This window comes from Pelobates fuscus, chromosome 5 (assembly GCF_036172605.1).
Source record: "Pelobates fuscus isolate aPelFus1 chromosome 5, aPelFus1.pri, whole genome shotgun sequence".
Classification (NCBI taxonomy): Eukaryota; Metazoa; Chordata; class Amphibia; order Anura; family Pelobatidae; genus Pelobates; species Pelobates fuscus.
Window position 1 is genome coordinate 78202337 of NC_086321.1, and position 21717 is coordinate 78224053.

Here is a 21717-nt window from a genome sequence, read left to right on the forward strand (position 1 = left end):
CCATGACCAACCCTTATTTGTGCTCTTTTTCATCAGACATCTTTGCACACTCGCATCTCCTCTAGTTCCTTGAAACCACAAACATCAGCAATGGAGAAGGCTAATTTAGTTGTACACAGAGTTTTATAAATAGGATTTCTTAAAAATGTGGGGGGTTTGTTCATGGTTAAAATGACATATGCCTGTAATTACCTGATGGATTTCAATGTCTGCACAATGTAGAGTATGTGTGCAAATGTACAGGATACGGCCATGAGGCTGTACTGTCATTTTGGTGGAGCTTCTCACCAAGCTCCATTTCTTGAAAACGTGTACCTTTATGACAACCATCTGCCACAGTAACAAACCATGTGAAATTTCAGAAACTCAGACTCACAGAAGCCTTAGCAGGCCAGAGCACTGCACAAAACTATTTCATACCCTCCCCTAGTTTTCTTCTACAGGACAAAAATGTAACCTATTACACGAGGTGGGGGAAATAGAAAAAAGCACGTGGGTGCCTATCAGTTTTAAGAAACTCTTGGTTATTAAACATTATCAATAGCAAATCTTGTATAGCCATTTGGCTGTCACTGAACTTTCATTGTGAATACTGGAAGGTAATATACTTTCATGTGGGCTCTTGCAGCCGACAGAATCAAACTAAGGCAAGAGATGGCCATTTGGATTTATCCGATTCTGACATGACAAACATAAAATGTAATTACAGAGGAGCTTCTATAAATACAAACATTATCCTCGTCGGTAGCCATCACCTAATGAGAAATTGCTCATTTGGAATTCAATGGAAAGAATACATTTAAAATGCGATTTTGCCAAAATTATATCTTTTTTTTTTTTTTTTAAATTCTTTATTTTTCATCATGCAGGGGTTAACAAACTTTTGACAGTGCCACAACAGCATATTCAAGCAGATATTAAACACATTATTGGTACATTTATGGCATGGAAATAACTGCACATTTTATAGATTATTTAACAAGCTTTGACATGCGCTTTTATCTGTAGCGCTCTGTAGCATAAAATTGTGTAGATCACACAATGCAGTTTGGTGTATTCATCTTTGGTGCACAGTGATGAGGCAAGTATGAAAATGGATGTCATAGGTTATATATATATATAGATTTTTCAGTGCATTTATGTGGTCTGGCTGTGTGAGTGGTCTTAATGGGAGAGAACAGGTAGTCAGACTGTGGTTATATATACGTGAGAATGGCAGAGAAGTTGAGAGGTGGTAACAGGCTAATCCTTTTAGGAAACGCTAGTCTCTCCAGAGCCTGCAATGCTAATGTCTGGCTTATATCTTGTGCCATCGCTTGGCAGTTAGTGCTGCCTGTATATGGGAGCCCATCACTCTTCATGCTTGGCACGGCTTCGCTTCTCACCCGGCGTGTTGCTGATAGCTATGCATATGCTTCTGTGCAAGCCTTCGTTGGCAGCGCCGCCATCTTGGGTGCTCCTTGAGTGCCAGTGTCTCGGCGTTGTGTTCAGGACGTGGAGCCTGTATGTGGCAGGGTTCTTCCTCCTCCCCCTCCTGACCTGCTGTTGTGAGGTGCTCTGCCGGGGTCGTTTGTGCAGGGTCGGTTGGTGAAGTGCTCTCGTCTGCGCCATTTGACACGGTAGGCCTTGTGTGTTCCGGGTGTCTTAAGCTCTTCCCGGCTCGAACTCTCCCCCGTGGGGACCGGGATGACCCCCCCGGCCCAGAGGGGGGGGAAGCGGGACCGGCAGGCGACTCTTCCAGTCGGCTCATGGCAGTTGGAGAGGGATGCATGGTGGCGGCCGTCCACCCCGCTCCTCCTCCGAGTAGGCCGCAGCCCCAAAGTCTCGTACTGCCTCCAGGGGGACTGAAACTCCCGATCTCGGGTTCTGCCGCCTCTGCCGCGACCGTGTGGGTATCTTGTGGGTTAAGTTTGAGACGTTGGCTTCTGAGAGTAGCCTAAGAGGCCAGATTGCTCCGGAGCCTCTCCAGCATGCGACCGGTCAGCATGGCGGTCCGGCCCCGCCCCCCAAAATTATATCTTACCTACAGTCCCACACACTTTAATAGCAATATACAGTCTAAAATATTATAGACAAACTTAAAATACACTTTCTTACCTCTTTAGCAACAATTGCCTAAAACTACTGTTCTGTGGATTTAATTGAAGATTATGTGATAAGTAGTTGCACAGTCGAGCTCCAGTATAAGAGAAATTTGGGACAGATGTTGCCTTTAAAATAAGAAAAGAAGCAAGGTTATTTTTCACAAAATATTTCTAGTTAAATAGATACATTAATAAGAGACTATACAGTGTTTTTGAATGCTCAAATCTGGATTGTATTTGCAAAAGAGATGCCGTCTTTTTGGGTCTGCCTACTCTTCTCTCACTACTTTTTTTGTTTATTGCTTCCTTCTTTCTGGATGCTACACTACTCACAAAGTACAGCAAAAAGTCTCTGGGTTTTACAAGATTAAAACAAATGTTAAAACAAACTTCTACTGCCCTAAAATCCCTGCTCAGCCCATAAAACTTGCTGAAGGCAAAACAGAAATCATTTCTTTTAAAGCACTAAACACTTTCAATTCTCTTCACTAAAGTGAGAATTGCCAGGAATTTAGAGACAATTTAAAGTTTAGGACAAAATAGCCGAATTAGAAGAATTCACAAAGTCCATTCTATTTCCAGTTTGGCTATTTTTGACATAAATTCACTTTGAAATCCAAGCAATTTCTCACTTTTGTGAATAACTGCACATGTAGAACAAACAATATAACAACAAAGTCTAGCCAAAGAACAGTAAGTGTTTGGAAGATGTCCCTAATGATCTGTATACTCTTGAATAAAACAGAGAGATTCTTGACTATACACACAGACAAAAAGTCATGGTGAAATTAGTAAAAAAAGGATCGGATGGTTTTATGATGTAGTGAGAATGTTACATTAGCAAAAGTTGTCCCTAAAAACACAAGTATTGCAATTCTCTATAAAGAAAAGTAAATAAAAGAACACACATTAATATTACTCACAGGTGAAAAAAGGTTAACTTATGGTACGTCAAGGCCATTCGGTACAATTTGCAAAAGTGACTTCATACATACCTCTACATAGGGAGTAAAGAAAAGCGTTTAACAACAGGTGTATCTCTGCCCATCTATAAGCCACCAGTTGGTTGAAGAAACTGAGGGGGAAGTGAAAAGGTACTAGGGAGTGACCTTTTGGGTGTTTGATTGAGAGACTCTATGCTGTACATAAATACAGCTAATATTATTTAGTAGTGAATGTTGCTATTTGTGGAAAGGCTGAGAAGTTAATTATTCTGATTTCTGTTGAACTTATCAGGACCCAGATTTATAACTACAATCTCATAAAACTGGAGGAAAACAAAAAAGTTTGAAATTTGATATGTCGGAAGAATAAGTTACCTGCTGATAAACCAGTTCCACAAGTTCCTTTAACAGATCATCTGTGGTGACCCAGTTGTTAAGTACATCCGCAAATTGGTAGATTTCAGCCTCAAAACTGCCAGGTTGTTCAGTTAAATGGTTTAAAACATCCTGGACGTACTCAGCAAGTGTTGGTTCAGGAAGAAAAGCATAGCCACCATTTTCATCGACATAGTTCTACGAAAAAAATAAACAACAAAAGAATAAAAATCCAAAACCATTTTCTTAACCATGCTAGCAGTTATATCCAAAAGAACTCGCACATCGCAAAGCTAGGTATAGTGGTTACTTTCTTGATCAGTGAAGTGGAAATCAATCAATAAATTGATTATTTTGTGTATCTGCCCCTGGCCAAATTAAAGAAACAGTGCGTGCACGCTCCCTGAAGTAATTCACACCGGACACAAGTTTCAGGTTAATGAAAAACTTGAGGAATCTTTATTACAGGGGGTGGCATGCCCCTTATAAAGAAAAATTACATCATAAGCTTTTTCAGAGATAACATTGATTTATACATCAATAATTGGTTAGGGGTTAAGTGGTTGATTAATTGCTCGTCCTACCGTGTGTGATGTCATTGGCATCTTGCGGGTCTCCCCCAGATTCCAGCGCCATCTTGTTAGTGAGGGTGTTATTTGATGACTAAGGGAAAACTCTCTGGCCCTAGCGGCCATTTTAGGTAAATCACAAAGTGTAATAAATGCTGATCAAGAACTATATAAAGTAAATAGACATTTTACTGATTAAAAATTAGGATAATATTTCATGTCCACAACAATCAGATATGCAAAAAAAATCTCTCAATTTTAAAATCTACCCACCACAAGAACCTGCAGTTTATTATATAGTTTGTCAAGCTATCTCAAATTACTCTCTCAAATTTATAAGGCTGCACAACTGTGTAATTTGTTAATCGTTGGAGATTTTAATTATAAAGACATTGATGGCTAGAGAGACTTGTAGCACAGTTAAGAGAAACAGGGTTTTGAACACGATAAACGATAATTTCATGTCTCAATTATTAAAAACGCCAACTGGAACAGGTGCTTGTTTGGATCTTGTCATAACTAATAATGTTGACACATTTTCAAAAATTTGAGTTTGGGGAAATAGTGACCATAATATGGTAGCATTCGAGATTAACTAATTTTTTTATATGGGCTGTACAAAAATGCTAAATGCAATGGGATATGGACATCTTTACAACAAATTGACTGACTGACAGGAATTATTAACTGGCAAAAAGCACTAATTAATGTAGTGTACACAATCTGCAAAGAAAGCTTAAGGTAGACTAGATCTCCTAAAGGGAGTCTTGTGGGTACCAGCAGAAAACAGGCAATACTGCCTTGCAAACAAAATACTACAGCTGCTAAGCAAGCAGATTAGAAGATGCACATTTATTCCAATTAGGATAGTAGCAACAGCAATCAGAGCGATTATTGGTCCTTGTAGAAAGGTTAGAGAAGAACAGTTGAAAAAGTTTAGGTATAGCTATGCATTGTCAATCTTAAATGATTTCCCACTAAAAAGACTTCAAGGGAAAGTGCACTACATAGAGACAATTATTTGTCTAAATGTTTTTCCCAGTCACTAGCCTGCCAGTGAGGGGAGTTTAATTTTTGCATTGAGCTTATGCTCCATAATGAAAGTCTTCTGTTCTGTAGGTTTCCAACCAGACGTCACAACCAGCAAGCAGATAACAGAGCAAAAGGGTGTCTTGAGTATCAGATAACAGAAATCCGCTCATGTAAAGTGAGGGGGACATGTAAAAGCTATTTAATGATGTGTCAGGAAAGTGGAGTCTCGTAAAACGTATTAGCAGGGATGAGTAGTTAATGATTCTATTCCAGGTATACAGGAAGTTATTATTAGTGAACAGTGACATAATGTATACTAGGCGATACCATGAGCAGTATAAATGAATGGGAAACCATGGCATAATATCAGTTAGCCGGAGGTATTAATAGGATAGGTTGGGTGGAATGATCATGCTTCTTATAAAGCATATGTATGCCATATTTAGTTGAGCCCATTATGCCATGGATGATGTGATCGGCAACATGGTGAACAATTCTGAGCAATAAGTCCAATTTCACTACTTATGTATATTGGATGCTACTAACAGTTATATACATAAACACTTAATCGCCATCTGGTACTCAAATGGATAGTGCTGCTAAATATGACTGCCATATGGTTTAGTGCAAACAGCAAGCATTATTTTCTATAATATTCATTTTGCCTACAAAACCATAAAATTCTTAGACTGTAAGGTTTATCCACAAAATCCCAAAACTGACATTCAACCACTCAAAAAGATGATATTTGTAGGATACATTTAATACTGATTAATCTCAGGTGAAGCTGCACTGCACTGGACCTTAAGTAGATGATCTTGGTAGGATTTTACAGTGTCTGAATGTGCATTGGGATCATAAAACATAAACCACAGATTTAGTTGAAGTGTGGGACTCTGAACAAAACACTGTCGCAAAATAACTTTACTTACATTTAAATCTACAGAATAACTTGATGGGTAAAATTCTGCTGCATTAACAGAAAGGTTGGAGATGACGGATGCAGTTTCTGGTGGTTGACTTTTTGACACTGCCATAGAATTAATCTGGACAAGTTTCACAGCTGGTGGTGGAGACCTCTTCTGACTTGGCTGAGCTGAAAACACAAACAGAACCATGTTAACATCTATTAGCAAGTTTTCCACAAAACACAGCACAACTATGCCATACCATTCAAAGGTCAAATATAGGGTAAAACAAGCCACTTCTCCTTAAATGCATTGTAGTGATACAGGGTTATTCTCATTCAAGCGAAATTTGCTGGGAGGTTTTTAGCCCTGACCACAGACATGCAGACTGTGGCAACGGTAGTCAAGGCCGGCCCTTCCATAGCCGGCGGTGGATCCACGGCTCCAGGCGGCACTCTGACAGGGGCAGGCTGGCAGCTCTCTAATTAGGTGAGTTAAGTGGCCGTCTAAGACGCCATAGGGTATACTGTGTCAGGTCCTCGGTCCCTCACAGAGGACCAGACACTAGGAGGAGGACCGGCGGCTTGCCTAGTATGCCGCCGGGTGCGAGGCCCCTCCAGTCTGCCCCGAGAGCCAGCATAGTTTGCAGTTCCACCGGGTGTGAGCTGCTGACTGTGCTGTATCTCGCAATCTCTGGCCAGAGTGTTGCTGCGGGTTGCAAGTGCCAATGCTGCAATCCTCATATCGATAGTAACATAGAAACATAGTGGGTATGGCCAAAAACAAAGTCTGAGGGATTGCCACAGACCCACAGTATACATATTTACAGGAGTACCCCTGACATACTTATGTCCAAATACAGATTAAGGAGAACTTTTTTTTTTTTTTTTTTTACATTTTACAAGGCTATTAATATCTATCTCAGCAAATATGGGGATTCAGTTCCTCCATATGGTTATATTGTGTTTACGCCTCAGTACCCCAATACCGGTAGATACTACACTAATTTTAACATGAGACAAATGAATCATGTTTTTTACGTTATATAAAACACTATATTAAGTGACATTGCTATCCAAACCTCCACAAATGTATGTATGGTATCTGAAGCAGGAGGGTGGGGCGCTCAACCCAAAACAAATATGGCTTATTTTCCAAATATACATAGAAAAGGGGGAATTGGGAGCACATGCACTTACTTCTCAGCAGTAGTGCTGTTGTAGAGACCAAAATGTATACATAATACAGATAAAGGAACAGTGCACAAATAAAAATACAGTTTTAAATTTCACAAGGTTATTTAAAAATCACCTCTCAGCAAACACATATTATGAATTTAGTTCTGGACATAGAAACAAGTGGGCTACACTGGAATAAACTGAAAGGCAGCACTTGGGCACTATAAGCACAGTAACAGGCAGTCAGCACCAAATCAATGGAAGCGGGAGTCTACCACACCAGATAGGACCCAAGGTGCAAGGTGCAGACTGTGCAAAAAAGGCCTCTGAAACAATCAAGCACATAGTAGCCGGATGCAAGATGTTAGGAGGGAAAGCATACACAGATTGTGTACTGAAATATCTACACAGAATCTGAGCTGGACCTGCCTACATGCAGATGGGAGGTACCACAATGGGTAGTTGAGAAAGACAAGGCTAAGTTCCTGTGGGACTTTCAGATCCAGACAGACAAGCAAGTAGTTGCCAACTAATTCAAAATTGTTGTGGTAGACAAGGAACGGAAGACTCCAGTGGTGGTGAATGTGGCAATACCCAGGGAGCATAACACCAGGAAGAAGGAACATGATAAAGTGGACAAATGCCAATGAGTGAAAGAGGTGCTAGAAAGGATGTGGAAAGTGAAGCCATTAGTAGTCTCCGTTGTGATAGGAACACTCAGAGTTATGACCCCCAAAATGGGGTAGTGGATTCAGCAGATCCCAGAAGGTACATCTGAGATCGCTGTCCAGAATAGTAAAGTTCTAGGAACAGCCAAGATACTGCGCATAAAATTATATACAAATTTTGAGACTCGGGGGCGTGGCTTGACCGGGAACCAAGCTGGACGCATTAGTCTAGTGCTCCTCACCGATCCCTATACCAAAAGCTAACAAAAGAGATAAACCCACGAATTTCCCTCACCAATCCTACCCCTACAGTACCATGGACAAGCGTACACCAAGAAAGCCCACCAAAAAACAACCAGACGCGGCCGCCACCGTGATGGATCTCTTCACGGCTTGCCGCCAACACCGCCAAGACACTCAAGATGGCGGCGGAACAAGCCCAAAGGCCCCGGCCTCTCCAACGGGCAACGACTTACCCCAGCAACAGGGCTCGCCTACCCCGGAGACCGCACACATCCTCGCGGAATTGGCGGCAGTAAAAAGCTTTCTGGTCCGCGAAATAGAACGCAGCTCCAAGGCAGTGACGGCAGAGATGCACGCGCTGGGAGCGCGGACCTCCGAATTAGAGCAACGGGTTGAGACCACCGTGGTAGCACACAACGAGATGACCACCCACATCAATCTGCTCACCACACGACTCGAATCCACGGAGGCAGCTTTAGAAGACCTTGCAAACAGATCACGCCGCAATAACGTACGCATACGTGGCCTACCCGAGGGACCCAATGAGGGCCGCTCACAGCCGCCATCCTCAGACCCCTCCTGCCAGACATACCGGACGAACACTGGCACATCGACAGAGCTCACAGAGCCCTGCGCGCCCAGAGAGAAGAAAACACACGGCCCAGGGACATCATTGTATGGTTCCTCCATTTTCAAACAAAGGAAGCAGTGCTACGGAGAGCTCGGGACAACCCAATAAAACACGATGGCAAAGAAATATCCTTCTTCCAAGACCTGGCCCCAATTACTTTCCAGCATAGAAGGGACTGGAGGTCTGTCACGGACCTCCTCAGGGCCAGCGCAGTAAGGTATGCGTGGGGACACCCTTTTAAACTGATGGTCTTTAGACAAGGAAAACCCCATGTCCTACTACCAGGCACAGACCCAGCGCCGTTTCTGAGAGAACTGGGCATCACACCTCCCAATAACCTTGTACTGCCAACTACCACCCTACCAACCCTGCAGTCCCTACCAAGAGACTGGTATGCAGCAGCAGAATGAGAGGGGAAGGCATAACACTTCACACACCACTATACATCAATACCTATGACGAAATCACAAAAAAAAAAAATATATATATATATATATATAAAAAAAAACAAACAACAACCGAAGAAAAAGAGAAGACGAGATTGACCAAGCTCCTCAGCCCGACCTCCACGCGTCCCTCGCCGTCCGAACAATCGGACACTGCACCTTGAGATTCAGCCACCCATCACCCGCAGCAGACCCTCGCAAGCACTGGACGCCAAAAGAAGCAACCGCGAGAACGACCGGCACTACCGCCTACTATACTACTCACCGCACTCCGACCACCCTCACCGATTACACCACAGAAGGGACATCTCCCCACGAGCTATCTCCGAAGAGCCGTGCCAGCTGTTCCGGCTGAGCACACGACCGACTGAGCGCACACCCCGGGAGTGCCGGCGGCGACTACCCCACGTAGCAGATCTAGATCGGAGCACCTGGACACTGATGCACCACCTCGCACCGGAGCTCCATATAGTAGCACCAACTACTTAATGACCAGAACTGTAAAGTATACCTGTGAGGGACTGGGTGTGGGATTTAGAAGCAGCACACTCACCGGCGGGTGGCGCGGGGCGGTAGCCAGATATACTGGGGGGGGGGGGGGGGGCGGCGGGTTGGAAGAGAGTGACCACCATAGCCCAGGGGAAACGCCTTTAACATAAAGTGCCAGGCATACTGTATATACAAGCTATAACTGAGGGTGGAAGTGGTCGCTGGGCTTGCAGCATAAACTCGCCCGATGGCTCGCCGGGACCCCCTTGTGGGGTGGCGGGCGGGGGTGCGGAGCAGGGGGCGGTATGTCTAGGGGCGAGATCGACTTCCGTCCCTGCTCCGCGCACTCGCCTGCGCGCCGCGGATGCCGACCATGATTATCGGACCCACACTGGGAGAAACCACATAAAAACAGGGGAAATAGCGAGCATGCGGATAGGGTGTGCGGAGAGGCACCGCGGTATGCACCTGCAGAAAGATAGCGGTTGAAGCTGATAGATCTTTTATATTACCCTCACTGAGAGAAGACTATGAGTGGATATGAGTGTGGGCATTTGCGCTCCTAGTCCACTACACGATAAAGTTAACACCACCATAATATCATAGAGGCAGCAACCACATCACTAGTATAACAACTGGGGGGATTGGGGCTCACTAGTCAGGCACCCCATGGCAACCAGAGCGTTGGTGTGTGCTGTCTCATAATGGGTCTTACACCACATTGAGCAAGGTGCATCCTCACAACCCACCTGAGCACGTACTATACAAATACCTGTTTCATTAAATGTATATTGTGATGCCTCACAGACAAGTTACCACACGTTACTGATACCAAAAACAAACAAACAACAAAAACCAACTCAAACCCCCCCCCCCCCCCAAAAAAAAAAAACCACACACCCAAGGGCAAGTTCAGGACGCGACATACCAAAGGTAATCAATCCTGCTAAACCAGACTGGGGCCACGACCCCCATATACACATACTCGTTCACACTGACCGAACTACCACAGGGGGAAACACCCCGGCCTAGTCCCTCCCCCGCCTCACCCCACCAAATTCGTGGGCATCCACACCTGCGCTGTGCAACAGGGCCTCAGTCGCCCAACACCCATAGGGCCACGACACAGGAGGCCAACCGCCCACAACAACCCTACGCAGCCAGCTGCACATGATCCACTAACACCACCATAAGATGAATGGTATTGGGGGACCTCACCGGTGACAAGGTTCATGACCCCTGCCCCCTATCTGCAATGACTCCGACAGAGACAGGGATCCTTGCACCCCCCCCACGGCCTGGCAAGAGATAAGACCAGGCATGTACGGTACCACCGTACTCACTTATCCTACTTTCCCCCCCACCCCACAATCCCAGTTTACCCCCTACCACAGACTGTGACCACCCCTAACCCAAACCCATCTTGGTCGACCCACCGACACACTGCACCCCCTCCAACACAACCACGACTTGAGCAATAGCCAAAGAGAGCAGAGGTGGGAGAAACCACCTCACCGCCACGCAACCATGAACCAACGCCCCCAGGGCGCCCTCCGGCCCCCACAAATATATTTCCACTTGCCACAAGCTCACCCAACAATTGAACAACCATGGCCATGAAGGTGACCTCACTAAACGTCAAGGGACTTAACGCCCCACGCAAACGACGCACACTTTTTAGAGAACTAAAAAGACTGAATCCAGGGGCGGAGCTAAGCTGCCATGCTGAGAGGTTGCACATGAGATGAGCTCCGTGTAAAAACGCTCTGAATCAGCCAAAATCGTGGTAAAAACACGGCTAATCGACTGTTAGGCGACCTGGAGAAGGGAGCCCTACAACTGCAGAGCCAAGCGCCAAGCAACCCGACTGAAATCAGAGGCTCCTAACCGGGGATAGACCTGAGGCCTACCAGAGGCCTACTCTGACAAAGCGAGGGAGGCAGCCGATCCCTACGCCGACAGCAGCCACTCACCTGGAGGTCTCCCCCGCATACTCCCTCCCCCCCTGCCGGTGAGGGTCATCCCGGCAACTAAAGCCTGAGACACAGAGGCAAAACCACAGCGGTGAATGTCCCACAAAGCCGAAACAATCATGGTGGTAACCACGAGTAACACTCTGAAATGCGCCCCGTTGCCCCCCCTGGAAAAAAGGCTGGATCGCCTGTTCTCCACCTTTTGGGCTAAAATATACCAAAGGGGAGGGACAGAAGTGGAGACCCCACACCAGCAGCAACTCAAGAAGAGGCCGGGCAGAGACTCGCTGCTCCCATGCGGGGCAGCGGCAAAGCGAAAATGGCGAGAGGAAGGAAGCGGTCGACCAGACGGAAACCTCGATATCGCAGACCAAGACTAGCGCCCCTGAGACCTCCTACCCAAGAGACTGACCTGGTCCGACCACGCGGACGTCGCAATATACCTAGACGGACTACACAGCCCTACCCCGTGGATGTGGAGGCGTAACACATCCCTCCTCAAAGACCCACAGGTCGTAGACTACATCCAAAAACAGATAACCACATACTTCTCAGAAAACCTAACACCTGATGTCCCTATGACAACAGTGTGGGCAGCACACAAAGCTGTGATCCGCTGCTCCCTCATCAAAATAGCGACACACAAAAAGAAACTTAAAACCCCAAAACTCACGCAATTACTCGACACCCTCCGCACGGCGGAACAGCGACATAAAACAGACCCGACTCCACAAGCATTCCAACACCTCCACGACACACGCCTCGCCATTAGACGGCTACTAGTAGACGAAACTGCACGTGCTATGACCTGGACCAAAAGGACCAGGAATATCTAGTATCCGGATACGCAGACGACGTCCTCCTAACCGTAACCAACCCCATTCCATCCATACAAGCACTACACCCACTCCTACAGACATACGACACCCTCTCGGGTTACAAAGTAAACATGGAGAAGTCATGCGCTCTCCCACTCCACCTCTGACCACCACATTCGAGTCTCACCCAAACACCTCACATACCTTGGAATTAAACTACCGGCAGAACCATCGGCGCTACACAGACTAAACTACACACCCATGATAGCCAAACTCATATCAGACATGGAGGCCTGGGCGGACAAACCCATATCATGGATAGGGAGAATACATTCGATTAAAATGAATGTCCTGCCCCGTATCCTATTCCAAGCCCTGCCCATTCCTATAACCAAACATGACCTGGTTCCCCTACAACGAGCAATCGACCGATTTATATGGCAAAACAAGAGGCATAGAGTTTCCCGCAACATCCTATACCGACCTAAAACCAGAGGAGGCTTGGGATTACCCCACCTACACTTCTATTACATTGCAGCCCAACTCGCGCAGATAGCCCTATGGCATACGCCCCCAGAAACTAGAAGGTGGGTCGATCTAGAATCACTCCTTATGAAATCAGACCTCCCACAGTTCTATATCTGGACCCCGAAAGAGCACAGAGCACTCCCAAGAACAGCATGCCCCTCCATCACCAACTCCATCCAGGTATGGGACAGATTCGCCCTTAAGTATGAACTAACAACCACATCCTCCCCCCTCACCCCTTTATATCGCAATCGGGCCTTTTTACCAGGCATGAGACCCAGGGACTTTAGGGGCCTCGAGAGAGCTGGCCTCCAACAAGTCCACCAACTATATGTAGGGGACACAATTACCGTATTTATTTACCGTATAACGCGCACACGTGTATAACGCGCACCCCTAATTTTCGATTACAAATCGGTATAAAATTTTATACCGATTTTTAATCTAAAATTAGGGTGCTTGTTATACTCGAATAAATATTCGAGTGGGTGCTCGATAATACCGACCGCCGGGCTCATTACAAGCCCGGCGGTCCTGGGGGGGTGGGCAGCAAGCATTTACTCACCTCCGTGCAGCTCCTCCAGCTTCCCAGTGTACATCTCGCGAGACCCGCGGCCAGCTCTGACGCTCTGACGGTCTTGCTGCCCACCCCCCCAGGACCGCTGGGCTTGTAATGAGCCCGGCGGTCCTGGAAGGTATATTTATTCGAGTATAACGCGCACCCTTAATTTTAAATTAAAAATCGGTTAAAAAAAATGCGCGTTATACTCGAATAAATACGGTATCTCCTTCCCAGAACTACAAACTAGGGCGACCCTGGCCCCCACAGACTTCTTTCGCTATCTTCGACTCAGACACTATGCCACCCAAACACCGGTGAAAGCTGCCGCCAAAGCCAAACAGACCTTCTTCGAAAAAATCTGCCGAGCAGAACAATACCAAAGGGGCATGATCACCCAGCTTTACTCCCACCTCTGCTCCACCACACGAGAATGGGGCAAACTCCACTACACAGACAAGTGGGAAACTGACCAGGGGGAAACCTTAGAGGGAGTCAACTGGCAGGACATTTGGGAGACCAACTCCAAAACATCCATATGTGTTCTACAGCAGGAACAGTCGTACAAAACAATGTTCCGGTGGTATACCACCCAGTCCAACTATACCATATGAAAAAGACACCTACCGACCTATGCTGGCGAAACTGTGGAGAGAAAGGGACGTACACCCACATGTGGTGGCACTGCCCCAAAGTAAAACTTTTCTGGGTGGAAATCCAAACATTATCAGCCCAAATTCTAGCCAGACCGGAAGAACTTAATCCATGGACATTCCTACTGGCCAGACCCCGATTGGCCCAGACCAGACCAGACCAACAACTACTCAACAAAATAGCCTTAGCAGCCAGACGGGCCCTGGCCCAGACCTGGCTACAACCAAACACACCTCCAATGACCACAGTACTCAATAAAATCAAAGAATGCCACCTCATGGACAAGCTCACAGCCCTGATACGGGGCTCCACGAAGAAATTCACTAAGACTTGGGAACCCTGGGAAAATTACATTGACCAACAATGACACAGAGACAGACAGGGGAAGTGCTACCCAAAACAAAAGACCAAGACACCCCTCCCTCCCCCCACCATCCTAGTTCTTCACCAGAGGGCCGACCTAACCGGTACTCCGGCCTTTCCTCCTACTCCCAAACAAGTTCACAACGTTTTCTTTTCTTTTCTTGCTAAAAACAATGACAATGAACAGCTACAAAACAAGTGTAACAAGTATGGAATATATTGTGAGCCACTGTTTCTACTCGTATGTATAACACTGAACAACAATTGGGCTTTTGCATAAGCCACACTGTACATTATGTGATCACGATTGTCATTGCAAAATAAAGAATCATAAAAAAAAAAAAATTTTGAGACTCAAAAGGGATAGAGAATTGAAACTGGATTAGGAACGGGCCACATGCAAAATCAAAAACGGCTGATCTTTTGTCTACCTACAGAAAGTATAGTTTAACTTGGTTAATTCCAGATATTTAACCTAAACACATTGCAAGCAAAATCACCAACATATGTATAGTGTAACTTTAAAATGAAATGCTGCTTGAATCAAGGGCATGTTAAGCATTACATGTCATGTAATCCACCTAAATATCTAGATGCTAAACTTAATTTTTTATTAACACATATTACGAGAAACTGGATTTTAAAGGGTCATAATATCATAATATATATGATATATTATATATCATAATAAAAAAAAAGACAGGCTATATGTAAACATTTTCACATAAGAGCTTGCACCAAGGTGACTTAAGTCTACTTTGGGAAAGGTGCCAGAAACTAGTTTGCTGTTCGGAGTGTTGTGCTCCACTATACTTATTCTAATTCATTGTTTGTTGATGTCTAAGAGCCGCAATACATCATAAGATCCTGCATGGGAATTATGACTGTTAAAGATTCAGTGATGCCTTGATATATTGAAATAGTAATCAGAGACAAAGATGGAGGAGGTATGTGGAGGCCAGGGTAAGTTACCAACTGTGATGTTCACAGAGAGTGTGTGTAAGGGGAGGGGAGAACAGGGACCTAATGAGGTATTCCAGCACTGAAGTGTAAGGAATACATGTTTGTGTCCCTTTAACCCCTTAGTGACCAGACTGCTTTTCAATTTTCTTACTGTTTGGGACCAGGGCCGTTTACATTTCTGCTGTGTTTGTGTTTAGCTGTAACTCTTCTCTTACTCATTTACTGTATCCACACATATTATATACCGTTTTCTCACCATTAAATGGTCTTTCTAAGGATACTATTACTTTCATATAATAATTTACTATAAAAGAAATTATAAAATATGATGAAAAAAAAAAAAGTAAACAAAAGACACTTTTTTGAACTTTGACCAGGAAAATCTGTTACACATCTACAACAGCCCTAAATAGTTTCTAAATTTTGTCCAGAGTTTAGAAATGCCCAATGTTAACATGTTCTTGGCTTTTTTTTTTTGGAAGGTTATAGGACTATAAGTACAAGTAGCACTTTGCTATTTCCAAGCAATTATTTTTCAAACTGAACGCTTTACATTTTAACACTGATATTTGTCAGTAATCCCTGATTAACCCTTCACAAGTATAGATTTTTTTTAAAAGAAGACAACCCAAGGTATTAAACTAGGGGTATTTTGACTCTTTTAATGCAACCATTTTACCAACAAACTATGCCAAATTTAAAAAAATAATAATTGGTGATTTTTTTGACACATAGCAATTTATGAATACAAGTACTGAGAACTTTAAGGATACAGCAACATCTCCTGAGTACAGTGATACTACCCATGTATAGGTGTGTCGGGTTCTCTGGGGGCTAAAATACCTTATTTGACTTATTTTGAGGGTGCTCATTCCAGTTTTCCAACTTGGAATTTTCACAGCTGGTCATCATGCACCCATGTCCTATTTGAGACATTTTTGAAGCTGGCCAATGTAATTTACCCCTACCAAAACATATTTTTTTTTAAACGTAGACAATCCAGGGTATTCAATATGGGGTATGTCCAGTATTTTTTTGGAGCCAAACACTGGCCAAAGTTAGCATTTATATTTGTTTGTGTGTTAAAAATGCAAAAAACAATTATGAAAGCTATATTTGGCCAGCGTTTTTGACTAAGTTGCTACTAAAAAAGACTGAACATACCCCACTTGCAATACCGTGGGTTGTCTTAACTTGCAAATGGTATGCCATCATGGGGGCAATTCTCATTCCTGGGCTACCATTCGCTCTCAAAGGCAACATAACCAACCTGGCAATTTTCAAAGTAAAAAAAAAAATTTGACCATGTAACTTTCAAAAACATGATAAAACCTGTACATGGGGGATACTGTTATACTCTGGAGACTTTGCTGAAAACACATTCGTGTTTCAAAACAGTAAAACGTATCACAACAAATAAATCATCAGTGAAAGTGCCGTTTGTGTGTGAAAAATGCAAATAATTTCACTTTCACTGACAATATCATCGCTGTGATATGTTTTACTGTTTTGAAACACTAATATTTGTGTTCAGCGAAGTCTCCAGAGTAAAACAATACCCCCCATGTACAGGTTTTAGGGTGTCATAAAAAGTTACAGGGTTAAATACAGTGCTAGCAAATTAAATTCTCTGGACTTTCGGCCTGGGTAGTCAGGCAGGTCCGTCAAACTGCAATCAATAAAATTACTTAATTATGCAAAAATAATACATAAATACACATAGAATTTAAATATATATACATATTTATATATTTGAAGTCTACGTGTATATTTATGAAATTATTTATGTAATTTTGTATATGAATATATATATTTCGTATTATTTTGATTTATTTATATATAATTTCATTCTAAGTGTATTTTAATATAAATATATATCAATATCAAAATACAGAATAATATTTCATATATATATTTTTTACGTTTTTTAATTTACTTATTTGTATTTAATAATATATACACACTATATATATATATGTATATAACTATTATATAATTGTAATTTAATGAGTATTTTAATAATAAAATATGTATATATTAATATAAAAATACACTTAGTATGACTGTGTGTGTGTGTGTGTATATATATATATATATACACACACACACACACACATATATATATATATATATATACACACACACACATATATATATATATACACATACATATAAACACACACACACACACGCAAATTATATTTTTATTTATTAACTATTTTTAATTTTTATTTTACACATGCAGCACAGGCAGTCCCCCTGCAGGCAGATACTTGGACACCTATTGTGGCCATGTGGCCACCGCTATGTTGGCTGTCAGGCAGTCTCCCCACACCGGAAACAACGGCAGCGATCAAGTAAGTAAATAACGTTATGACGGTCGTCAAGGGGATTTTTCTGATGACGGCCCTGAACCGTCAGTGGTCGTTAAGGGGTTAAGGACCGTTTTTTGTTGGATGTACCTAATACGTCCGCGGTCGGGAAGGGGTTAAACTGGTGTTGGATTGTCATTAGTTTTTTTTTTTTTATAATTCTTATTAAAGGAACATCCCAGACTCCTAATTAATTTCAGCTTGCTGAAGTGCTTTATGCGTGAAGAATGTGTCCTCTTTTTGTTTCCTTTTAGAATAAGTAAGGATTTCACTACAAACTGCTACTTATATAAATCAATCTTCTTATAATCCCCAATTGTCTGACAACAGGTCCTGTTACTTTCTAGTTTGGTTGGCTCAGTGGTGCTAAACTAAAGCAGCAGGCAATTCCCCACAGCACCTGCCTTGCAAAGACTTCTCGTTGAGTTGTATTGAGAAGTCTGTGATTGGACAGCCACAGCAAGTCTACACTTGGTTAGAAAGGCAGAGCTTAAAAAGGCTGCAGTCATTGGATCTGGGGTGGTCCTCCCGAACGAGGACAACCCCAGAACCTCATTAGAACGTGGAACACTGAAGTGTCAAGTATGAAAACCGCAAAGGAAACACTTAATAGAATGCTCCATCTTGTCTACCGAACACAGGAAGCGCTGGTGGAGATAGACCTGCTGCCCATTCGAATTCCCGACCACCTATACGAACGATATAGGGGAGCATTCTAAACTAATCAGATTTTCTATGAACTATGTGGTTTTCGTACAAAAACCACGCGAACAGATACCGGCTCTTGACACAAATTCCCTGGAACTATTTTGGGCTTCAACCTCATGGCAGACAGGTCAAAACTTCCCCTGCGATGGCAATCCAAAACTACGGAGCAGACTGCAGTGATTTTTGGATATGATGGTCACTCAGATCACGGCTATGTGGGGTTTCCATGTATTTTGGGGGTACATTTTGAGTGTTTAAAAATGGTTATATTTTTCTGTTCTGGAGATAATTGAGTTTGTACAGTTCCTAACTCAATTATCTCTCAGGCACAGGGGAGTAGCTTTGTACATGTATAAATTCTGTGACTGTGCTTCCATTAAACACTTCGGCTCATGTGGGTGAGGGAGGTGGGGGGGGGGGGGAATATGTGATACTGGCGATATTTAAATTTAGTGTTATCTGAGCTGGGAAAAAGGAATCTGTAGCGGTGATATATTGGTGGACCGCCACAGTGATGACCCTTTTGAATTACTTTTCTTAAAGGAACACTATAGTGTCAGGAATACAAATGTGTATTCCTGACACTATAAGTTTAAAATAGGAATTTAGTTTATTTTTTTCTAAACTAATTGAAATTCGGTCTTCACTCGTTCTTTGAAATTTCTATTTATTAATTTGTCTTTCTGACGAATAGCTGAAATTCCCGCCCAACTTTCGGAAAATAACAAATGCCCAAGTGTTCAATTGGGCGTGTGCGGGAATTTTACAGTGTTATCTAGTGTGGGCAGATCACGTGTCCCACAGGGCCTTCATCTGCCTACATAAAGATTGCGGCTCCTAGGACTAAGACCGGGGCAAGAAATATAAAGGTAAAAAGGGGTTAAATGGGGGACAATAAAATGTAGTGGAGTTGGGAAGGGGGTTAATAAAAAAATAAATAAAAATTATGCAGCCGTGACAGTGCTGCTTTAAAATTGTTAGAAAATTATATACACAAAATGGAGCACAAAAAACAAAACAAAAAACACACATACCTGTTCTTATCAAACAGCCTTTTCTCTTGCAATACTATAGCATCGTGGAGATGTGTGTGCAGGCAAAAGATATAAAATCTTATACAGGATTTTTCGTCAAATCAAAGGTTAACGTTACTGACCATGTCACACAGCCATGGATACACCTACAGTACATATTCTTTGCTCACTCAATCCTTACTGTGCAAGTAAAATGACACTGTGATAAACAAATGCTGAACGTCAAGTTGGGTCCAGTTTCAGTAGCATGTGAAAGCTTTTATAACTAGACGGCTTTCACAATGCTGTCATTACTAATTTTAAGGTCTGATGCCAAGATACTTCATCACGTTAAGACCACTGACAAACTACATGTGATATTCCACTCTTCCTTGGGGGGAGGGGGAGGTGTGTGTGTTTGTGCGTGTGTGTGGTTTTTTTTTTTTGGTTTTTTTTAAAAAAGCATTCAAATCAAAAGACGAAGAACAGGACAAAACCACAAACGTAATGAAACATATGGGATTCAGAACTCCAGCACCTGAGCTCTGAGTTACTTCTGTCTTGAGTGGTTATGGTGTCTGCAGTCTGTATGTGCAACATTTCATATTTTAGATTGGTTTGATTTCTAACCTGGTGTCCATTTGGTTCCGCTCCCTGCCTCTACCATTTCCGACAGGTGAAGGGCATAATTAATTGACCAAGAGCAATCAGCTGACACTGCCTGCCAATGAGCTAGCATGGTACTGCTAGACTTAGCTCTGGAGAGTCTACAAAAGCTCCTGCTTTGAAGTTTCTAGCTCTTATAAGGAGTGAAGGTGAGGAGCAACGCCTGGCAGACCTCAGTTAAAAGGTCAATTTACTAATTTTAATGAGTAGTCCGTAGTGGTTATGGTTCTTAGAGTGTTCATTTAAACAGCCAGGGTACAGAAGCACAGTCTCCCTGGCATCTAAAGGAAAGTGAGCTTCAAAAAGATAGGACATAATATCACTACATACAATACAGTCAGAACTCAGTTTGACACTGTAAATAAAGTGGGAAAAGAAGACTCCAAACGCCAAAGATAATGGTGCAGATCTCCCATCTCATTGTCTAAATATACGTAATTGACAGAGAGAAAATATTAATTTATTAATTTATTAGTTAATATTTGTGTATGCAAAAGTAAAGAAAATGTAAACAAGCTACAATGGCTTGTTTCCCCCACAATACTCTAGATGTAATTGCAGACAAGTGTCCAGCTACAAGTCTCATAAACACCTGTTTTTGCAGCCACAGTCACACCTCACCTGGCTGTAACTCACACAGCCTTAATGAAAAAAAAAATGGTTTATACGTTTTTCTGTGAATTTTACACACAGGATGCACGGTCACCAACACCCCTGAAAATGAGTACTGTATTTCATAAAGATAAAATCTTCATGAAATACTCATGATTGTGTTGGAATTTCACTGGAATTCCAACACCGACAAGAGATATACAGAGACAAACTAGGGACTACTTGGCCTCTGTATTTCTCCTCTGCTTGACATGTCTAGACACAAGGTGGAGTCTTGCAGGATCTTTCATAGACCTTAAATGCTGTACTCTTGCGCATGCACAAGAGTACAGCAATGACGTCAGCGCCGAGGAAGAACCCGTAGGACCAAGATTGCGGCGCCCCCCCGAGGGACAGGTTCAGATAGGTAAAGTGATTTTTACCTACGCCCCCCCCCCCCCCTGGTCACCGAAACCACAGCTGCAAGGTCACTGTTGGGAGACTTTGCAAAATAAAACTTCAATGTGGAGAAATTTTAGAATTTGGTATATTTGTCTTGTAAGTTAATAGCAATCACAGAAAACAAAATTGCCACACAAAATTATATATTTATATAAAGACACTTATCCTTATATATGGATAACCTTAATATCACTTAGGGCCCCCACAAGATGCTAATGGGGGAGGGAGGGGGATTGACAATAGGTCCAGTAGCTCCCTCCTTATAATTAGAGAATGAATGAAGACCGAACTGAAATTCAGTCCTTGTTGGTCCTTTGTAATTTCTACTAGTTCATTCAACTTTTTAAATGAACGAATAGCTGAAATTCCTGTCCGAATTTTGGACAATAGCAAATGCCCACATCTGCAACTGGGCATGTGCAGGAATTTCACAGTGCCAGCGAGTGTGGCAAGATGACCTGTCCCACAGGGCCCTCATCT

General features: G+C 43.1%; 1 protein-coding gene across 3 annotated transcripts in view; it reads right to left on the minus strand.

Annotated features, from left to right (window-relative positions):
• The window catches only part of PAIP1 (poly(A) binding protein interacting protein 1), a 42692-nt gene that overhangs the window by 12948 nt on the left and 8027 nt on the right, over positions 1–21717 (minus strand). For all 3 annotated transcript variants that reach the window (XM_063454023.1, XM_063454021.1, XM_063454024.1), the window contains exons 2-4: positions 5937–6100; positions 3404–3601; positions 2098–2210 (exon numbers count right to left, since the gene is read on the minus strand). In XM_063454023.1, coding sequence (XP_063310093.1) covers positions 2098–2210; positions 3404–3601; positions 5937–6100 — 475 coding nt within the window. The remainder of the gene's footprint in view (positions 1–2097; positions 2211–3403; positions 3602–5936; positions 6101–21717) is intronic.